The 19,619-nt window shown below is 41.6% G+C and overlaps 4 protein-coding genes across 6 annotated transcripts in view; 2 read left to right on the top strand and 2 right to left on the bottom strand.

Annotated features, from left to right (window-relative positions):
* Positions 1–5,850, top strand: part of LOC105457632 (testis-expressed sequence 2 protein) — a 6,393-nt gene extending 543 nt beyond the window's left edge. For 2 of the 3 annotated variants that reach the window (XM_011702426.1, XM_011702425.1), the window contains exons 2-8: positions 277–398; positions 567–1,782; positions 2,103–2,477; positions 2,697–2,877; positions 2,948–3,429; positions 3,687–3,759; positions 3,878–5,850. In XM_011702426.1, the coding sequence (XP_011700728.1) occupies positions 350–398; positions 567–1,782; positions 2,103–2,477; positions 2,697–2,877; positions 2,948–3,429; positions 3,687–3,759; positions 3,878–4,207 (2,706 nt within the window). In that variant the 5' untranslated portion in view covers positions 277–349 and the 3' untranslated portion in view covers positions 4,208–5,850. Of the gene's footprint in view, positions 1–25; positions 399–566; positions 1,783–2,102; positions 2,478–2,696; positions 2,878–2,947; positions 3,430–3,686; positions 3,760–3,877 lie in introns of those variants that run through there. The other variant, XM_011702424.1, reaches the window with a different exon arrangement.
* A 242-nt stretch (positions 5,851–6,092) lies between these two features.
* On the bottom strand, positions 6,093–10,000 carry LOC105457630 (meteorin-like protein). The gene is made up of 3 exons (XM_011702423.1): positions 9,012–10,000; positions 7,830–8,397; positions 6,093–7,716 (listed from the first exon to the last, which is right to left on the bottom strand). Exons 1-3 carry the CDS (start codon positions 9,104–9,106, stop codon positions 7,513–7,515), a joined length of 867 nt encoding a protein of 288 aa, XP_011700725.1. The 5' UTR covers positions 9,107–10,000; the 3' UTR covers positions 6,093–7,512.
* Positions 10,001–10,493: 493 nt separating this feature from the next.
* LOC105457629 (UPF0547 protein C16orf87-like) lies at positions 10,494–12,777 on the top strand. Its single transcript, XM_011702422.1, has 3 exons — positions 10,494–10,656; positions 11,202–11,390; positions 11,651–12,777. The coding sequence occupies exons 1-3, from the start codon at positions 10,606–10,608 to the stop codon at positions 11,879–11,881; spliced, it is 471 nt and encodes a 156-aa protein (XP_011700724.1). The 5' UTR covers positions 10,494–10,605; the 3' UTR covers positions 11,882–12,777.
* Positions 12,778–13,117: 340 nt separating this feature from the next.
* On the bottom strand, positions 13,118–18,616 carry LOC105457628 (monocarboxylate transporter 12). The gene is made up of 7 exons (XM_011702421.1): positions 17,776–18,616; positions 16,941–17,206; positions 16,625–16,768; positions 16,205–16,503; positions 15,278–15,975; positions 14,558–14,778; positions 13,118–13,390 (listed from the first exon to the last, which is right to left on the bottom strand). The coding sequence occupies exons 1-7, from the start codon at positions 18,183–18,185 to the stop codon at positions 13,212–13,214; spliced, it is 2,217 nt and encodes a 738-aa protein (XP_011700723.1). The 5' UTR covers positions 18,186–18,616; the 3' UTR covers positions 13,118–13,211.
* Positions 18,617–19,619: the final 1,003 nt, after the last annotated feature.

The following is a 19,619-nucleotide window of genomic DNA, read 5'->3' as shown; positions in this document are numbered from 1 at the left end:
TATAATAAAATATTTTATTAAACAATATGCAGTACAGGTACAGTGATGATACGCTGTACTGCTTGTATCATAATATCATGTATACTTTTTGTACTGTTACCGTACAGTTACGTCGTACGCCGCCATCTCATGGCAGTACAATACCAGTACGATAGTGGTATTTTGTGCGGATATCGCACGCTTGGTTATCTGGGCACATTTAGCATGACACCGCCGGACTTCGACCGATTGTCCCGTGTGAGTAAACGGCCTCGGGACTACTTGTTATCTCTCTAGATCGCGAACAGCACCGATGCCAATGTCGATAAGCTCCTGATACGACAGTCGCTGTTGCTCCAGGCGAATAGCGATGGGTAGCAAATACAGCCCGGGGAAGATCACTCTGGGGATGATCAAAGGTAAGTTGGAAACGTATATTTTTTATACATGGGTGACAAGTCTAAATCTCTATTATACTTAAGTCTAAAAAATGCGTAAATGTCAATAAAGTCGCGTTAGAGTAATTTAAATCTTCTGCCTCTCGTGCGCTCCAGCTGACCCTCGTATATCCCTTTTCTCCGTCGCAGGCAAACCGATCACCACGTCGGTGCCAGTGATCCACTATCGAGCCAACGACGATGAATTGGAAGAGCTCTATCCGAGCTCCTCCGACGACGAGAGGCGTCTCACTCCGGAGTCCGACAAGAGAATACCGTCGAGCCCCTCCAAGAGCAGCGAGAATGGATGCCAGGGGATGGAGAACGACGCGGAGAAACGTTTCATCGACGATAACGCATTCGAGGGCACCCCCCCGTCCTCGGATCCGTGGAAAGTGTTGTCCGAGATCAAAGGAAAGATCACGAAGACGTTGGAGGAGAAACTGTCCGAGATGAAGAGCGACAAGAGGAAGAAGAAGAGGAGGAGGCACAACAAGGAAAATTCCAGCATCAGCGACTCGGAGGAGACTCTGGGGGACGTCACGCCGACCGATGAGAAAGTCAACGACAGGCAGCAAGACAAGGAATTCGCGCGCGGTAAGGGTAACGCCGCGCGGTTCGTAGGTTTCTCGCAGGTGAGAACCGGTCTGAAAACGAAAAACTCGCAAGACGACAGTGTGGAGAGTGGCGTGGAGGCTGCTGAATCTTCCGAGCTCGTTCCCGAGCCGCTCCCGTACGAGTTGCAAGACGACCTTCGCGCCGAGGACGGCCGGGAAAACGACGTCACGTGCCGTCGTGGGCTTTTCAATCAGCCTGCAGACGTGCAGACGAAAGAGGTGAAATTCAACGCGTTGCTCAATCACGCGAAGGATCATATCTTTCAACTGTTAACGAAGCAGTTAGCCGCGCTGCTGGTTCTTGTGCTCGCATTCTGCTTTCTCATTCCGTTGCCCGCCCACTTGGTCGGCTTTTCCGCAGGCGTATTCGTCACGGTAGTGGTGTACAAGCTGGTGCAGAGGATCAAGGAGATTTTGACGACGCCGTTGGATAAGGAACCTGCGCACGTAGCGATGCCGGTGCTGGAGATACCGGCAGCGGAGGAGCACGCGGTCCAAGAGCGATACGAAGGATGGCTAAACGAGCTGCCATACACTTACGATCCTCACAACTACCACGTGGCGCGCACAAAGTCGGTTTTCTTCAGTCTGGAGGGTGGAGTGCTGCGCGTTACGGAGACCAGAATGAAAGTACCAAAGAGGGCGGTGTGGGATGAGCCGAAACGAAAATATAAGTTTAGCCGAAAACGCGTGTACAATCTCACTGGTGCGAAAGTCGAGTTGATACCGGAAGGACTCACTCGAAGAAGGTGTGCGATCACGTCGTACAGTCGTGGACAGATCGGTTGCGACACTTTTTATTTATAGGTTTTAAAACGCACTAATATTTTGCAAATGCGAACCACGATTGGTGTTATACTGTCTCTAGACTGTCTCTAAAGATAGTACATCGTGGTTCGCATTTGCAAATATTAGATACCTATAAATATATATTATGTAAATATATATTAAATATATATTAGAAACCTATAAAAAAAAAGTGTCGCAACCGATTTGTCCACGATTGTACATAATTATTTTATACTTTTGTAGAAACACAAATGACAGAAAAAAATTTTTTTTTACGCAGGAGATGGAGCAAGAAATATCCAATTTGTATCACGCTGGATCAAAGTGCGTTGGTAGACAGCACGAGTCTGAGCGATTGGACAGACCTCGGAAAGGAGTCCTTCGATGATGAGAAGAAGATTATTCAAGTGGAAGGAGCCAGTCAGGAGATCGAGGAAAGCACCTTGGGCGAGGAAACGAAAAGCGAGGATGAGGATTCTAGATTGGAATATTTTAACGAAGAGGATGAGTTTAAGATCGACGAAGACGATGACGATGACGATTTTTCGCAATCAAAGTCCATCAGGAGTATCTACGAGGACTGTCGCGACAACGAGGAGGCTACCAAGTGCAGACTTTATGTGTTTGCACGCGCCGATCGAGAGAAGGAAGACTGGTAACGTCTCTCCTAAAATGCCTTTCAATTAAATAATAAAGATTCTAATTACTTTCTAAAGTGTAACTTAGACCTCTTCCGTATTCTTTTTATTATTAGCGGCCTTTCAATTTAAATAATAAAGATTCTAATATTTTCTAATTGCCTAAAGTATAATTTAGAGCTCTTCCGGTTTTTTTTTTAATTATTAGCGTATCTTATAAGTGAAGGATCTTTCAGGTTTCGTAGATTAGCATCAGCGGCGTCTCTTTCGAGGAAACGACATTCAATCTGTTCCGTAAATGACTCCGTATCCTGCGCGAATGCAATCTCTGCACAGTCGGACGTGGCAGAAACTAAGTCGCTAGAGGCGACTTCTCCCGAAGTCACTTACAGTACCTATATGAGCAAGTACCTGAATGTAAGCAACACGATGATCAAACTTAATTTCAGAATCCTTTCGCAATCCTAACCGAACGATTATTTTTCAGACGGATCCTGATGATTCTCCAAGGGAGAGCGACGTCCTTTGGGCAAATTGTCTCCTGGGACGGCTGGTATTCGATATGCACAGTTGTCCAGAGACGATCAATCTTATTCAGGATAAAATACAGCGTAAACTCTCCAACATAAAGCTTCCGTACTTCATGGAGAGCCTCCTCGTGACGGAAGTGGTGATCGGACAGGACGCTCCGACGATTCATAAAGTCGCCAAGCCGACGCTCGACGAGCGGGGGCTCTGGTTCGACTTGAACATCAGCTACAAAGGCAGCGTGACGATGACTGTAGAGACGAAGCTGAATCTAATGAAGCTGACGCGCGCAAGCAGCGTACCCAGTGACATTGTTGACGAGAAGCCTGTTCCCACCAGATCGCCGATTTTCGATAGCGATGTAGAAGACAGTCCGGAGACATCCACCGAAGACGAAGATATAGGAAACGTCGCGTCGAACGTCGCATCTAAAGAGACCACGTGAGTGAATTCTTAGTTTAAATCATAATTCCAATTTGTATCGATTTTGCTTTTTAATCACGTGGCTGATATTTAGTAGATCTTAAATAAACGCGCCTCTTTTATATTAAAAATGCATGAGATTAATATCACAATGTATGTGTTCTTCACATTGATCAAAATCTAAGAATTTTTCATTTTATAAATTGAAAAAAATATATAAAAGTATTGCGATGAAATTGCAAACGATAGAATTAATAGATCTTTGCATATTACAGACCAATACAGTCTTCTGGTAAGAAGTTTCTTAACATGGTCGACAAGCTGACGGCCAACAAGTATTTCCGACACGTAAGTATCACGTCGTAATTATGCTCAGCTAAGCTGTTGATCTGTTACTATTAATAACCATGAAAACAAGTTGCAGGCGCTCACGCCAAATTAAACGTATTCACCTTTTGCGTCACAGGCTACGGAGCTGTCTTACATACGAAGGGCGATGGAGGGTGTTTCCAACACGGAGATCCGTTTCATGGTCAGCATATCCGGCATCGAGGGCTGTCTCCTGGTGAACATTCCCCCGCCACCCTCCGACCGGCTGTGGTACGGTTTCAAATCAGTGCCAAAGATTGCCCTCACCGTGCAACCGACCCTCGGCGAAAGGACCGTCAACATCGTGTACGTGAGCAACTGGATAGAGAACAAGCTGCTCAGGGAATTCGAGAAACTAGTCGTTCTACCAAATATGGACGATCTGGTCCTGCCACTCTGCCCAAATTATCCTTTCACCGCAACGTAAACGAATCTTGCGCCGGCCAAAATAGCCTCCAGCTTTTATATATCTTTTATTTTTTTTTATTTATATTTTGTGAACAACACATATTTAACGCTGTCGTGTGTTAATCAAGAAATCATATATTTTTCTTCAATACAGTGATTTACCGAAATTGATATTTACAAAAAATTGCGAAAAAAAATGAAGAGACTTTTAGATAACAGTGTAGCTTTAGCGGTTTTTACACAATTTTTTAATATTGTCATTGCATTATTTATCACCATTTATTAACCATGTACAGCATCTACAAGAAAGCGGGAGGAATTATTGTGATATATTATTATATACGTTATTTTACATTTATAAAATTCAATGAAAAAGAAGGTGGGAGAGACGAAGTTTATTATGAGTGAGCATTATTTTTATTAAAATACGTAAAAAGATATATGGGCGAAAGAGGTATATACATAGGGAGACAATTTAATTAATGTTAAGTACAAACCTCGCTGTTTATTTTGTTTAGTCGTATAATTTATAAAATCGAGTAAAATATCAATGCTGTGCGCCATAACTTGAGGAAGGAAGGATATGCGTCATTGTGATCGTCGAATTTAGTCATTTAATATAGGCAGCTGATGCGAAATTTTGTTGAATTATTATTAAAATTGTAAAATAATTGAGTTAAAGTGAAATTAAATAATCAGTGAATTTGGGCAAATAAAATTGAGGCAAAATGATGAGGCAATGAAACGAGACAACAGAAAATTAGGCGATTTTCGCGCCTTTGTAGATCGTAATCTAATAATTAGGTTTGTGCAAACAAAAAGATGCAGTTGCAATCGGCAATTGCAAAATGAAAAGTGAGAAGAGGACGCGCGATATAGCGTATTAATTACGTTTATTAAAAATGATAGAAACGATAAACGCGCGCAGATTGCAAACGCGATCTTAAAGTATTAATTTTGCGCATGCGACCGTTGACACGATAAGCACGGAGTTGTGCTGTGTCAGTCGGCTTACGAATAAATATGTAAATTTAATTTCTCTGTAGACCGTTGAAAACTGAGAAACTTATAGTCAATGGCTCTTCAACGAAGTGTATAGCAGAAGGCTTTATTACTCCTCCTCTGTCTTGAATGATCGGCTAAGTGAATCACTTTACACGTTCAACGACACTAGCAAAGAAAAAGCAAAATGTTCATTAATGTATAATCGAATATACAGTTTGTATCTACTAGCCAGCTTGATCTGTGAGCTGTGTTATTTTGTTTGATACTATACAAAAAAATATATATATACGTATATGTATATATACGTGCGCGTTCGTGTATTTGCGTGTCTCAGGGAGATTATATATAGATTAAATTCTAGAGCCACGCGAGATGTGTTTTCGCGTTACTGTAGAGAGTACCACGGATATTTTTTTAATGCACAAAAAGCTTTTTATATCAAAATGTAAGACAAATTACAATCGACGATGGCCAATTCTCATACGTTTAAATATAAAACCAATTGCAATAAAGCAAATATATTTTGTAAAGATTTTTTGAAACGATATTCTGTTTAAGACTCGTACCGTTGCCGATCTCTCTCACATGGTTCCAGAATTAAATCACAGAGGTATATTAAAACAGTTTTTGCAGAAATAAATTATTGTACATTACCAACTGTTTCTCTCTCTCTCTCTTTCTCTCCTAGAAATCCTTTAAATAAATAATATCGAAATATTTTGAGATTACCGTATGAAATTGTAAATTAACGTTCAATTGTATATACGTTAAATTTTATATTTTTAAATTATAACTCTGCCATTTTTATCAATAGATTTAGATACAACTGTTTTTAGAATATACACAACACATTTTATATATTAAAAGCATAGAGTACGGACAGAGAGATGCATAATTTCTTTTCATTTTTAAATGTTTTCTTTATTATCGCAAATATATTTTGACAAAAATAGCTATTCCAATTGGTATTGGAATTTATATAAAATACTTTTATTTATTAAATCTATACAAAATTGTTATATTGTAATTAATATATAAAAATATGCTCCACTCTGCAGCGAATACATGTACATATATAGTTCATCAGGTTACTCGTCAATAAAATTTCGAGTAACTAATTCCCTAATCACATTGCACACTTTCTCTGTTTAATATTGCTCCCGGATAAAGAACGAAGATACACGTAATTGAAAGGATTCCAAAGCTTCAAGGAATAAAAATACACAATAATATATCTTAATCCTTGCATAATCTCAAATATATTTTATTGCAGCGAAATTTTAATATGTTATAAAAATGAAACGAGAAAATGAACAGTTGCGAAAGGAGGATGAGAAAACGAGGGGGAATAAAGAATTACGAAAAAGAAGTTTAAAGGGAGAGCGAATGATGCATAGGATATATTCTATATATAACGGTTTCTCTAATCTCTAGAATAAGTGTTAAGAGGATCCTATACTGGGGGGGAGGGGGAAACCGAACTCCCCGGCATCGCTGTTTTCGTGACGATTTGCGCACATGCATGTATACATGCGATACTGATGTAATAGCGATGTGTTTATGTTTACTACTACATCAATGTCGCATACATATACACGCATTTTCGCATACAATGTTTTCTCTAATATCGAAGCACCTAGGCTGATTAGTAAAAGCGGGTACTCTACTTTCATATAAGCCCCATCGCGGATGAAGCTTGTTTAATACAAATGAAAAAAAACGTAAACTTTTCCGAAATTTTCTTATTATTAACTTCTAGCGTCGATTCGTTTCCTTATAAGAAGTACAAGAGTTGTATACGTACAAAGTATAAAACTCTTATCCTTCTTATAAGCAAACGTTAGAAGTTGATAACAAAAACTTTTTGAAAACTTTTTAGTTTTTTTTTATACAAAATCGTTCCATTCCGCGTTGCGTTATTGTCTATAATTAATTCAATTCTGTAAAAGGATTTCCAGATCTGTAAAAGCAACATTGACATATGAAAACATTGTACAAAAATTAGTTTGTTTCATCGATAAAACAAACGAGGATCCCCTTAAGGCAAGCGCGCTCTTTCTGTCTCTTTGTGCACGTTTTTCCTTCGTGTTTCTTCTTAATAAACAACAAGTAATATCACAGTTTGGAGATCGACAATCTGACATGTGTATGTACACAAAGAATGACGTTTCCCTATATACAAGGTATCCTCGTACAAACAGTTGGACCGGCAGTTCTCTCACGGTATTTACTTCAATTTCGCAACACGAAAGCTGTGCTCGTATCTATTGTGTACCGTTTCCTCGCGTTTCCTTCCAAAGAAAATCGGCCCCGAATCGGCTAACTGTGGAGAACGCAGGGCGCGTTGTCCATTTCGCGTACAATCTGCATCCACGCCTCCAGTCTGGGCGCGCACACCAGGGTGAGGTCGCCGAGGCGTCGTTTGGCCATTATCACAAATTCGCCGAGGCCGTGCCGCGCGTCGCATACCATCGGTACTCTCACGCGTACGCTCTTCTTCAGAGACGCGTCAATTTCATTACCCTGCAATAAAGCGTTGTATCTTTAATTGAGATCTACGTACGTTAAACTTACGTGAAGAGCTTGACAGAGAAACCAAACGACGGAGTAACGTCTCGCCTTGTGAAAAGCTTTACCTCGGCTTCCTGAGCTACGTAGCGCAGGATCTTGATGACCCTAAGTATCAGCTCGGCAGTGTCCATCTCGGGATTCTGCTCGACGGCAGTGACGGTGCCCTTGGCGACCAGATCGCTCTGGCAATAAGCCTTGGCGAGTTCCTCCATGGAGCACGGTCTGCACTCCTCCTCCTCGTCCGGCACGCGCAGCGTGCCCCCCTTCACCGAATTCGGCTCCAGGTCGTACTGCAGCTTGACCTTGGCGTTCCTGAAGGAGTAATCGTCCTCCGCCTCCATGTAGAGCGCGGCCGTGCGCTTCTGCGAGCGGAAGCATCGGTGCGTAAGTTCGTGCTTGCCGTCGGACGGGGAGTAGAGTTGCCGCAGCTTGCCGTCCGCCTCGAGGAAGACCCGTACGGGCCCAGAGATTTTGACGCAGGCGCGGAAACCCAGGTAGCTGAGGGAATTGTTCTCGAAGAACGAGACCGGCGAGGAGAGGACCACTCTCAGAGCGTCATGAGGATAGCGCCACAGAACCGTTCCCCGGGCGCAGCGCAGATACACCGGCCGGACACCACCGCTCTCTCCTCCGCTATGAAATTAAAATATTTACATATTAATTAACGCATCGCTATTTTTAAAATTGTTACAATGAGAAAGAGAGAGAAACGACCGTTATTTATTTAAAATTACGAAAAAAGGAAAGAATAATTCATATTAAATATCCTGCCATATGTTCAACTAGAAATGTTGAAATTATATATGATAAACATTGAATCATATATATTATTTTATACTATTTATATTAGTACAAATATTAAAAAATATTAAAATAAAAAATGAAATTTAAAAAGCAGAAAATTACATGTTGATGTCACAGTCACGATAATTTATTCAATTCTGACCACAGCTGAGAACTTGAAACCATCGCGCGCGTTTGTTACGGCACTGACTCGTGAAAGTTGTCAAACGCGAAGAGAGAGAAAGAGAGAGATAGAGACTCTTGTTCGTTTCTACCAATGTGTGCGTGTAGATAACTTTAATCTCGGTTTAACTTACCTTCTTTATCTTTTCCTATTTCTAGTTCTAAAGAATTGGAAAAGACAAACAGTGTTACGTTAAACTGAGATCGAGCCAATCCACGCATTGGGTAAAAACGGAGCAAAACGAATACTGGTGTCACCAGTGGAAACAAAAAATACAAACCTTCCGGACCAGTCGCACTGATCCGCGGCGGTATGCTCGTAGGCGGATACGCTGATGGAGATCAACACGAAAACCACGGTCGCTGCGCGTGTCATTTTTTTCTTTTTTTTTCTCCTTTAAACGTCAGAAAGAATAACGTATAACAATCTGTCGAAACGACGCGTCACATCTTCGACGTCTCGCGCGGGAGCTTCCGCGGAAATCAGATCGCGATCACAGCCAAGGCCGCCTCCTCCTTCCGCCCGCGATTCGGAATTAAGTACTCGCAGGACAGTCCCTCGCAGGGCGTTTGCAAAACATTTCACAGTCGGGAGAGGCGTGTTATCGTCGCTCTCGCGGGTCCCCCGGAGGATCACGAGAGATCGCTTGGAGGTGGGCACACGCTCGCGCGGCGCGTTTCGACGACGACGACAGCAGCGGTCTCTCTCCTCTCCTTCCAGATGATATCCGGAGCACCTCCCTTGTCGAACGGTAACGCCAAGCTCTCGGGCCGCGCGAGTGGAAAGGACACGCGGAAGGAGAGCAAGGTGGTTCCTAGCTCGCTATATACGGAGCTCAATCCCGCGAGGAGTACGCTCGGAAAGGAACGTAAACAACGATCTCTCCTCGTTGACCGTCCGCCGAGATTCCCCGCGCGTTCACCGCGCGCCGCTCATCACCTCATCCGTCACTCCTCCGAGTCTCTTCCTCTAGCTGACTCCTGACGCTCCGCGCGCGCGCGCGACGATGACGAGCGTTCTCGCACGGGTCCTCCTCCCCAGGACGTACGACTCCGGCACACGTCCCAGTCGAAAACGAGATCTGACGAGCGAGACTCCGCGCACGGCACACGGTACTGCACGCTTTCCCCGAGGTCACCATCCAGCAGTCACATCGGAACGGAACCACGAGAGCACTTCCTCTCCATTCCCGAGAGATATAATCCCTTCGATCCTCCCACTCTTCCCCCCGCGGATCTAACGGCACATGCGCAGAGAACGAGAACGCGGTGGTTTCCGCGCGCGCGAGTCGAGTCCTCGTAGTTTTGTTGTGTCTACGCGAGAACGCCAGGCGTATTGTATGTTATACGCGGTCGCCGCGATTACGAGACCGCTCGCGTATCCCCCACTAGAGTATCCCGAACCGTTCGTTCCACCACCCACCGAACGGATCGAGAGAGGTCCCATTTCTCCCTCCTCGACGGAGTACGGACTCGAGGAACGGGACTGACGAGAATTATATTGGGAAATAATTATACCTGCGTGAATACACAGAAATGTCACAGAGTTGGAGATCCTCTATCTTTTTCGATATTTTGCCTTTTTGATGTTTGAATTTAAATTTTTGTATTTTATTAAAAAAAAAAAAATGTGTCGATAAGCGCGCTCGTTGCCTTACCGATCTTTGTAAATAAAAAATCGTCGACGGCGCCGCCAGTCTCGACATCGCTTCCGTAGAGTTACCTACGGAGTTTCAATACTTATTTGGAGAATGGTGGGGTCGCTGAGTGCGTGCATCAAAAAGCCATAATTGCTTGTTTCTTTGTTACGATTGTCATGTTTACATTTCCTAATCGGAAATAATCTCTGTCGTTGGAAGCAGTGCGGATCGAGGTATGGCCAAGACTAAGACGATTAGCAAGGGGTGCCCCAAATGCGAGCAGCAGGTATATTTATACACGTTTCCGTTGTGTGTAATAATTTATACAATTTGCTTTAATATTATTCACACATACACACATACACACAAATGCAATATGTGTCTTTCGTACATTTATTAAATCACGTCCTATTTATGTAAGATAATATTCCACGCTCGCAATGACGAATTAGTTTTTATTTTTATTATTTATTTTACGCTTCTGTAATCTTCTCACTTTTGATTAAATTTTTTCAATCAAATTTAATATTGAAAACGTAAGCAAAGTGTATCGAATAAAATGTGTGAAATAATTTTTTTTTACAAATGCTGCGTGAATTTGTGGTTTCGTTTATATTAATTAAATTAGAAATACATACGGTTAAATTATTAAATATTTGTTTATTATTAATTATGAAAAAAAACTTTATTAATAATATATTATTTTAAGAACTTGATATAAATTTCGTAATTTGGAATATTTTATATTTATCTTTGCTGATATATATGTATGTGAATTGCATGCCAAGAAATATCGCTATTAATAAATTTGATTGCTTCTTTTACAATAAGGTACCCGTTGCCTGCAAAGCTTGTCCCTGCGGACATTCTTTTTTCAATGCACGTCGCAACTCTATCAAGAGTCCACCCAGCCCCGACAGTGGCGTGATGAAGACAAGAAGAACGAATCGAATTAAACGCGAGAAGCCAAATTATTATGACGCTTTGGAATATGACAAACAGATGAAAAAAAGTGCCAAGGTAGAATAGAATATTGCTTTTAATATTAACACTGCACTTTGTATTGTGTGTGTATACGCACAGATTTATTAGATCGCGATTCTGTCTCAGTTCACATTATTGCTACACCCAACATTAATATTTGTATATTAATATTGGGCGTAGCAATAATATTTTTTAAATATGTATAATAATATTGTATTGTATATATATATTTTTTAAAGAATATTTTGTAAGAATATTCTTAATGCGCGTGTAAATGTTTCATTTTATTCTTTCAGATCAGACGGACTACGGACAATGCAACCGATATCGATTGTCGACAGTTGAATAAAAAGAAGAAACGAAAGGGAAAGGGAAAAGGCAAAAGTGGCAGTAACAGCGGTATGGGCGACGATGACGATGAGATGGACGGGATCAATGGACTGTCACCAGAGAAGCAGCTCACTTGTTCCCTCATATTGCAAGAACTGAACAACAAGATGAGAGTGGTAGCTTGGAAGCCCACGTGAAATCTGCAATAAGTGTAGATTCATGTAAATATTCCTTTGACGATCTCAATGACTTAGTCTGACATAATTATCATATGCATGATGGTGAAAAGGCGGATGGAATGAAGTTACTCAGTGCAATGCGCTGTCCTCTATTGGTATTGAGTATTGAAGTTACCGAGACTTTACATCGATATTCGTCCCTATACAGAAATAACTGCCATGAAAGTCTCCGACGTAATTTTTCATGTAGCATCCTTATGGATTCTTTTTTTCATTGTGATTGAGAATTGTGATGCTATCTCAAAGTATGGAATGTGTAACTCTAGATTATATACGTTTCTTATACGTACAAATAGTACTATTTGTGTTTCCACCTTTAGCGCTAAATATAATCTGATTCTCAAAATTATTCTTAGAATTCTTGACAGGTAGATCACGGATAATATCGGAAAATTGCAATCGTAATCGGACTGCCATATATAGCGCTTACGAATGCAAATATAGACTTTACACACTTTGACAAACAAAATCTTCCGAGATTATTCGTAGCATTATATTCATATACAAATATCTATCTTGAAGATTAAAAAGAAAAGAAATACGTAAAAAACATGACTCAACGTGTAAATATCTAGGTCTATTAAAAAGGATTTATTGTATTTATATTGTAAAAAATTTCTATCGTAGATATAGATTATTTATCGTTTTTTTATATATCACATACCCATCGTTTTTTAAATATATCGCATACCCATTTGAAACATCAATTTACTTATCTATGTAGTAGTCACCCTTTCATTTATAATCATTTTTTATATAAATGTTCACATCAAGAACATTGAATTAATAAGAGAAGAGATTTTGTATATAATTATAATATGTAAAATGTAAATAATAAAGACAGGATAAGGAAACTTCTTGGAGATTACTTATTCAACACGTTTACCGTAGATGAGACTCACGAACATTCTTGTTTACATATTCATAAGACATATACATATAATTTAAAACTCTTACCGAATGTTACTTAAATTTATTTGAAAGAATACGTGACAGAAGCATGTGTGTGTTCGAAGCATTAAAGTGCAACGAGAATTTAAAGAATAATCTGAGAATGATAAGATAAATAAATAGAACGTGGATATACCAATTTTTAATCAATATTTAATTACATTTATCTGATAAAGATATTCTGTTGCAATATGAAAAGGAGCAGGGAGTCAACTTTGGAGACATTCTCAATAAGCGTTATAATTTTTTTTTTTTTTTTTACAACTGTTACGATTTATTTATTTTCCTATTACACATTAAATCACTTCATAATCAACGATCACATTTTCAAAATAATTTACCCTTTGATGGTAGTGTCCCCGTGACGATTGTTATTCTCAGCGTTTACGGGCAGCTTTGTTGGGTTTGTTTGGTTCTCATTGAAAACCAAAAGCAGAGGTAAACCCCCTATAACCATACACGTACCCATACACAGAAAACACACAGTGTAGCTTCCGGTCACATCGCGAAGATAACCTGGAAGAATATCATCAATTACTATCCAATCTGTATAATATAAATGGCAATTAAAATCATAAAAATTAATTATAGAAATATATAACTATATCGCCAGAGAGAAAAAAAGGGAATCACATGAAGAGAATTAAATACATCAATTTAAATGTATTTTAATATGTAAAATTCAAACACATATATTTCAAGGATATAAATATTTTAATGTGTGCAATCCATTTTTCTTGACAAAATTTAATATTGTAATTTATCATTGTCTTGTGTTTCACAATTTAATTTAAAATTTGTTTGAAATTAAATAAGAAATATTATTTCGCTATTTATCTTTTCCTGTGGAAGTTCACTTTGCGAAAATGTTATCCATTTTTAATTATGCAATAGTTAATCCCTTATAACTCGAATACTGTTGACATTTTCTCTAAAGAAAAATCGATTCCGAATTAATGGCTTAGATGACTGCAGTATTCTATTTATTTTAAAATCATCCGAGCAATCAATATGTATGCAACGTACAAGTCTAGAGATAAAAAATGTATTAAAGTAGAATTACATGATGTAGCTGAAATAAGAAAACTAGACAAAACAGATCTAAAAAAAAAGAAAAAAAATTCGAGATAATTAATTTTCAAAAATAATAATCTCGAAATAATAAAAAAAAAACAGTCATTCACACGAGAGTCACGCGTGATGAAAAGATGAAATGTATAAAAAAATTCACAAAAAGATTATTGTTAGACATAACATCTTGTCCGGCGACTAAAAATCTCAATATTTATCCTGTGTTTTACACACACACCGGCCGTTATTTACTTATTAGAAAAAAAGCAGTGAAATAGAGAGCAACCCTGAGAAGACCTTAGCGGTGGTCATATACATTATACACACGTAAGTGCGTGCACGTGTACGTACGGGTGCAGCTTTTATATTTTTATCTCCGCACTCTTAGACGTAGTTATGCGGATAATTAATAGCAATATATAGTGCAATACACGGTTCAATATTTTCTCTGTACTTTTCCATGATTACATACACAAGACAGTTCGATGAATTCAAATTAAAGGGAGAAGAAAAATATAAGGGAATCTGCTCGATCTGAATGAAAGGGCACTTTTGCTGCCTCGGGGAAAATGATTGCAGCGTGCAGTTCCGGGGCGGGAAAGCGGCGCGTACCTGCAAGAGGCGGAATGGAGATCGCCCCGAAGCTCTGGAACATCCTCACGAGACCGTAGCTGGACGATATTTTGTCGGTGCCGTATTGATCGGCGAGCAGGACGGGAACTAGGAGGAACCAACAGCCTAGGCACAGTCCGTACATGCCGACGGAACACGCCAGTACGTAGAAGGAGTGGGCCATCGGAATCGCTAGGACCGCCACGCCAGCACCCACCACGCTGCTCGACGACAAAAAGAGACACTTTTACTCGATAATTCAATAGTTGTAATGCTTTCGTCGACCTCAGCACGGAAAAAAATCTGTCTGAAGATATTTAAAGCGGATATCGTATCGGGATAATTATAATGATCGTTTATTAAATATTCAGATCGGAGTGATTATGATGGTATCCCAGAATAATTGTCAGGTTTCCAAAATATCCTCTAAACGCGACGAATTGTACCTAATCTGGGCACATCGCGAGTGAAACGGTCAGAAGCGATCTATTTAAATATTTCCCGAAGTCGATCTTCATAATTTATTGGTTGAAAATAGAATTAAGTATATAGTAAGTTTCGTTTGGAGCATAATTAATTGTGTTTCTCTACATCAATTAGCGCGATATTCCACGATCAGTCTCAGTCTGTCTTATACGACGGGTGAATCGAATTCTTCCGAAACCTCGTATAGAGATCCGCGAGATTTCGTGTGTCGCACGTGAATGAAATGCCGCTCACCTGCCGATATATCCTTTCCGCCGGTCGAACAGCTTGAGATCCGAGAGCCAGCCGAGGCCGAGCCTGCCGCACAAGTCGAGAACGGCGGAGATGGCCACCAGGTAGCCGGCCTCCGATTTCGTGTAACCGGCGGCGTGAACGTACGCCGGCAGGTAGTACAGCATGTACGGGCTGCCGGTGGACATCAGGCTGACGGAGAAGCACATCATGATGAACTGCGGATTCTTCAGCAGCGAGAGGTCGAGATAGCGCGTCAGTCTCTGCATGAACGTGATCTTGGAGTCCGTCGACGCTGTCAGCGATAAAGACGGCATCCTGTTCGTCGGTGGCGACGGCGGCGGCTGTTGCTGCTGCTGCTGCTGCTGCTGCTGTTGTTGCTGCTGCTGCTGCTCCGGCGGACCCGTCGCCGTCACGGACGATTTCAACGATCTGAGCGACGACCGGGCAGCCTTGTACACGCACGTCGAGTCCGTGGACAAGTCCTCCACGCTGTGCAGGATGCTGGAGCTGCGAATCTTGGAAATCGGCTTCATGCGGAGACCCTCGCCCAACACGTCCTTCTCCTCCTCGCTGTCGGTCAGCTCGACCGCCACCACGCCGCTGTTCTGGTGAAATAGCTCGTTCAGCATGTTGTGCCGGGCAGTCGGATCGTTGGCGAATAATAATTCCAATTTCTGTTGCTTCGACTTCTCCTGATCCTGCGAAAACGCCGATGAATTATAAATTATCATTGATTTGTTACAGCCGATATCGATTATTATTATTGCATGTTTTATATCTAGCTACGAACAGAATGAAAAAACTAGGACATTTGCAATCTTTTATAAGGAAAATAATTATATACGTTATGAATAATCCGTGTATACATAATAAATATTAATATCAATAATAGATAATAATAGTATCAGTGGAGAATTCGAATTGTACCTGATCTTTCAGTTCCTTTTCGATCTTCTCCACCGAGACCTCTTCCTCAGGGGCATAATTTTCGTCCAGTGGTCGGTACAGTGTCGCACTGACACATACGTGCAGCATGCAACCGCCTAGCAGCAATATTGTCCCGTGAAAGCCGAAGTCCTTCACCAGAAATTCGATCAGAAGCGGGAATACGAAGCTACCCGCGGCAGTGCCGGACACGCAGATCCCGTTCGCCAGGGCACGATGCTTGTCGAAGTACTGCGACACCAGGATTATACCCGGCGTCGTCGACAAACCACCGCCGATACCTGTAGTAAGTAAGGATACCCTTCACTTTGTTTTCTCAATAAAATATTGACAGTGCGAAAGATGCAGAATGCGACTGAGGGAATGGTGTGGCAGCAAGATTGAAATTGATCAAGTGCAAACCTGTCAGCACTCCAAATGTAAAAAAGAGGTGTATCAATCGCGTGGCGAAGTAACTAGTTGTAAGTCCTAGAGCGCAGAAAAGTCCGCCCACGAAAACCACCGTCCGACAGCTGTACTTCTGGCAGAGCATACTCGTCACCGGAGCTGCGAAACGAAATATCGATTTAGCGTGCCTCGATTAAACGTTATATCGACGCGAACGGACAAGGTCAGTCTCGATAGACGACTTCGCCCGACGACTTTTGCTCTTTTTTTCCTCCGGAGAAACGGAAGTCGCCGGAGGGCGACGGAGGAAACGACTGAAACGACGACTTACCAAGCGCTAGACATAGGCATGTCAGAATCGCTGGTATCCAGGACGCGACCGAGGCGGATGAGTCCTTGAAGGTCTCCATGACCTCGACGTAGAGCACGCCGTAGGACTTGACCAACCCGGCTACCCAGAACTGCACGAAGAAAGCGCCGAACACCACCACCCAGCCGTAACCGCCGTCCAGAGGGACGTACGTGGTGTTCCGAGGTTTCCTGGTTTCGTTCTTCTGCCGCGATTTTCTTCTTTTCGGGGCCGCATACCTGGCGGATCTGGATTTATTCGATATTGTTATTCGAGCGTATAATCACTTGCAGATTACGAAAATGTAAAACTACCCGTGACTACATTACGCAATGAATCTCATTAAATTTGATAATTTTAAGTTTTTTTTTAATCTGTTGACATATTTAGAAAATAGGGTAAGTTGGAAGAAAGATGATAATTCAACAGTTATCGTTTACAAAACAGAAACAATCTATTTAACGTAAGACAATCGTAAGAAAAATGGATATTTGCATGCAAAATTTAACGTGCGCGAATTAAAGTTAAACATTAACGACTGTTTACATCTTTATATTTCTTAAAGATTTATATATGTTTATATAAAATTTACTACATTTTTTTCAACTACACATTTTCTCTTTAAAAAATCGCTTGGTGGAAAATCATTGATAGAAAGGATACTTTTTGCATGCAACAGTTTAATACTATGATAAATAGCGGGCTGAACAAAGAATAAAATGCATGTGAGTTGTACAAACAAGCATGTACACAATCGGCGCTCGTCTTGCCGATACCTGGTGAAAACACCCCCGACAATATTCACTCCGACACCGACCTGAGCTCTCTAGATTTGGCGATGAGCGGCCGGGCAGTGAGACTGGATATCGTCAGCAGGTTGTCGTTGTCCTCGTCCTCGACGACGGTGCCCTCGGGGCTCTGCAGGTGCGGCGGCGGCACGACTGGCGTCGACGTCGCCGTCGTCTGCACCGCCAGGGACGCCGGCCGCTTCGGCGATGGTACCCCGGTGGCGACGCTGCTGCTCAGGTCGAACACCGGCGCCGAGTGGATGGAGAACAGCGAGCCCAGCTGAGTCGCCGGCTGATCATTCATATTCTCGTCGATGGGATTGCTGCCGGTGACGGCCATCTCCTGGGACGCGGCCGTGGGGACGTCGAAGTCGACGTCGGCCAACAGGCTCGACGCCCGACAGGCGTCCTGAAAGCTCCATTCCCGTGGTAGCGACATGTTTCCTCGGCGGCTTCCTCGGCGGAACCGGGGGGACCGTTATACATTGGATTGTGTTGCTTGTTTGGTTGCCCGTGGTTTATTCGATTGGTCTCTCTGGTCTCTCGTCCGACGGCTCCTCGAGCTCTCTTTCCTCGCTCTCTCTCTCTCGCTCTCTGTTCACCGCCTGCTGTTCACCCTCGCCTGTTTCTCCACTGATTGGAGAACGGAACCCTGTCTCTACCTGTCTCTACCTGGACGCGATTTCCACCTGTCGTAGGGGGGCTTATGATCGCGCAATCCTTGTTGTGTCCAATTCTTTCCTCTTGTTTGTATCGCAAGACCCTCCGGTGAGGAGGGCTTTGGTGTCGCTTCGTTTGTATTTAAAAAACGAGCCTGCGACCAAACTTGAACTTGAGAAATAGAAATGTCAACGTTCGACGGTCAGCGTCTTCCTGTCTGGCTGCCAAAGCACTTCTCTCGACTTTATGATGTGGACTGAGACTCTCTCGGTGAACACGAGTGGGGTGCGCACGCAGACTGGTGGAGGGTTGCTACTAACTGGAAATTTACAGTGGGATCGATACGTCGGTGACGCTGACGCGCAAAGGCATCTTCGCGGAAATCACCCGCGACCCACGTGCGAACGTACTGACAGGGGAAAAACCACGCGCGTGTAATGGACGCGAGACAAGAGCCATCATTTTTGAAACGGGCGAAACTGGGTTACATGAATATGGAACTATACGAGATTCTGATGAAAAGAGAGAGAGAGAGAGAGACCGATGAGTTGCATTTGGAGCGTTTCCTATATAGAACGTTAACAACCGAAATGTTTGAATTAAACTTGATTCTAAAACAATAAAACAAATTTTAATATATTTAAATGAAACACAATTTATATCACGCTTGATATATTCTACACAAAGAAATGAGAAATTTCTGAATAAGAGAAAAGAAAATCTAAGCACTACTCTTGAAGTAAATAGTTTGCATGTAGAGTTTCAACTGAATGAAATCTGAGAAAATCGACATTCCTTAAATTATCGAAATTGATTCTACAATCATATCTCTACGTCAAAAGATTATCGATTAAAGATAACACACTTTTTACATTCATGTCTCTAGAGATGTATATTTTGTTTATACGTCTAGAGATATACGTATTTTATTAAATCCAGCAGAAATTCAAAACTTTAAAAAAGAACGATAGAAAAGTTACTACTTCTGAGATTTTGTATATATAAAATGTAATCGGATAAAATTGCTCTGAAAAAAAATATTGTTCTAAGGAGCAAAAGTATTTCTGTAAGAAAATCGCTTTTAATATATGTTACTTTTAACATTTATAACGTTTTAATAGAGGGATATATCATCTATTGTAGGACTATTCGAAATTGAAACTTTTCGAATACGACGTTTCGTAATGTAGTCGAATAATCTACATTTCATAGA

The sequence above is a fragment of the Wasmannia auropunctata genome, unplaced genomic scaffold (genome assembly GCF_000956235.1).
Source record: "Wasmannia auropunctata unplaced genomic scaffold, wasmannia.A_1.0 LD335200.1, whole genome shotgun sequence".
Lineage (NCBI taxonomy): Eukaryota > Metazoa > Arthropoda > Insecta > Hymenoptera > Formicidae > Wasmannia > Wasmannia auropunctata.
Note: the sequence above shows the minus strand (reverse complement) of the source record. Positions and strands in the feature narration are given on the sequence as shown.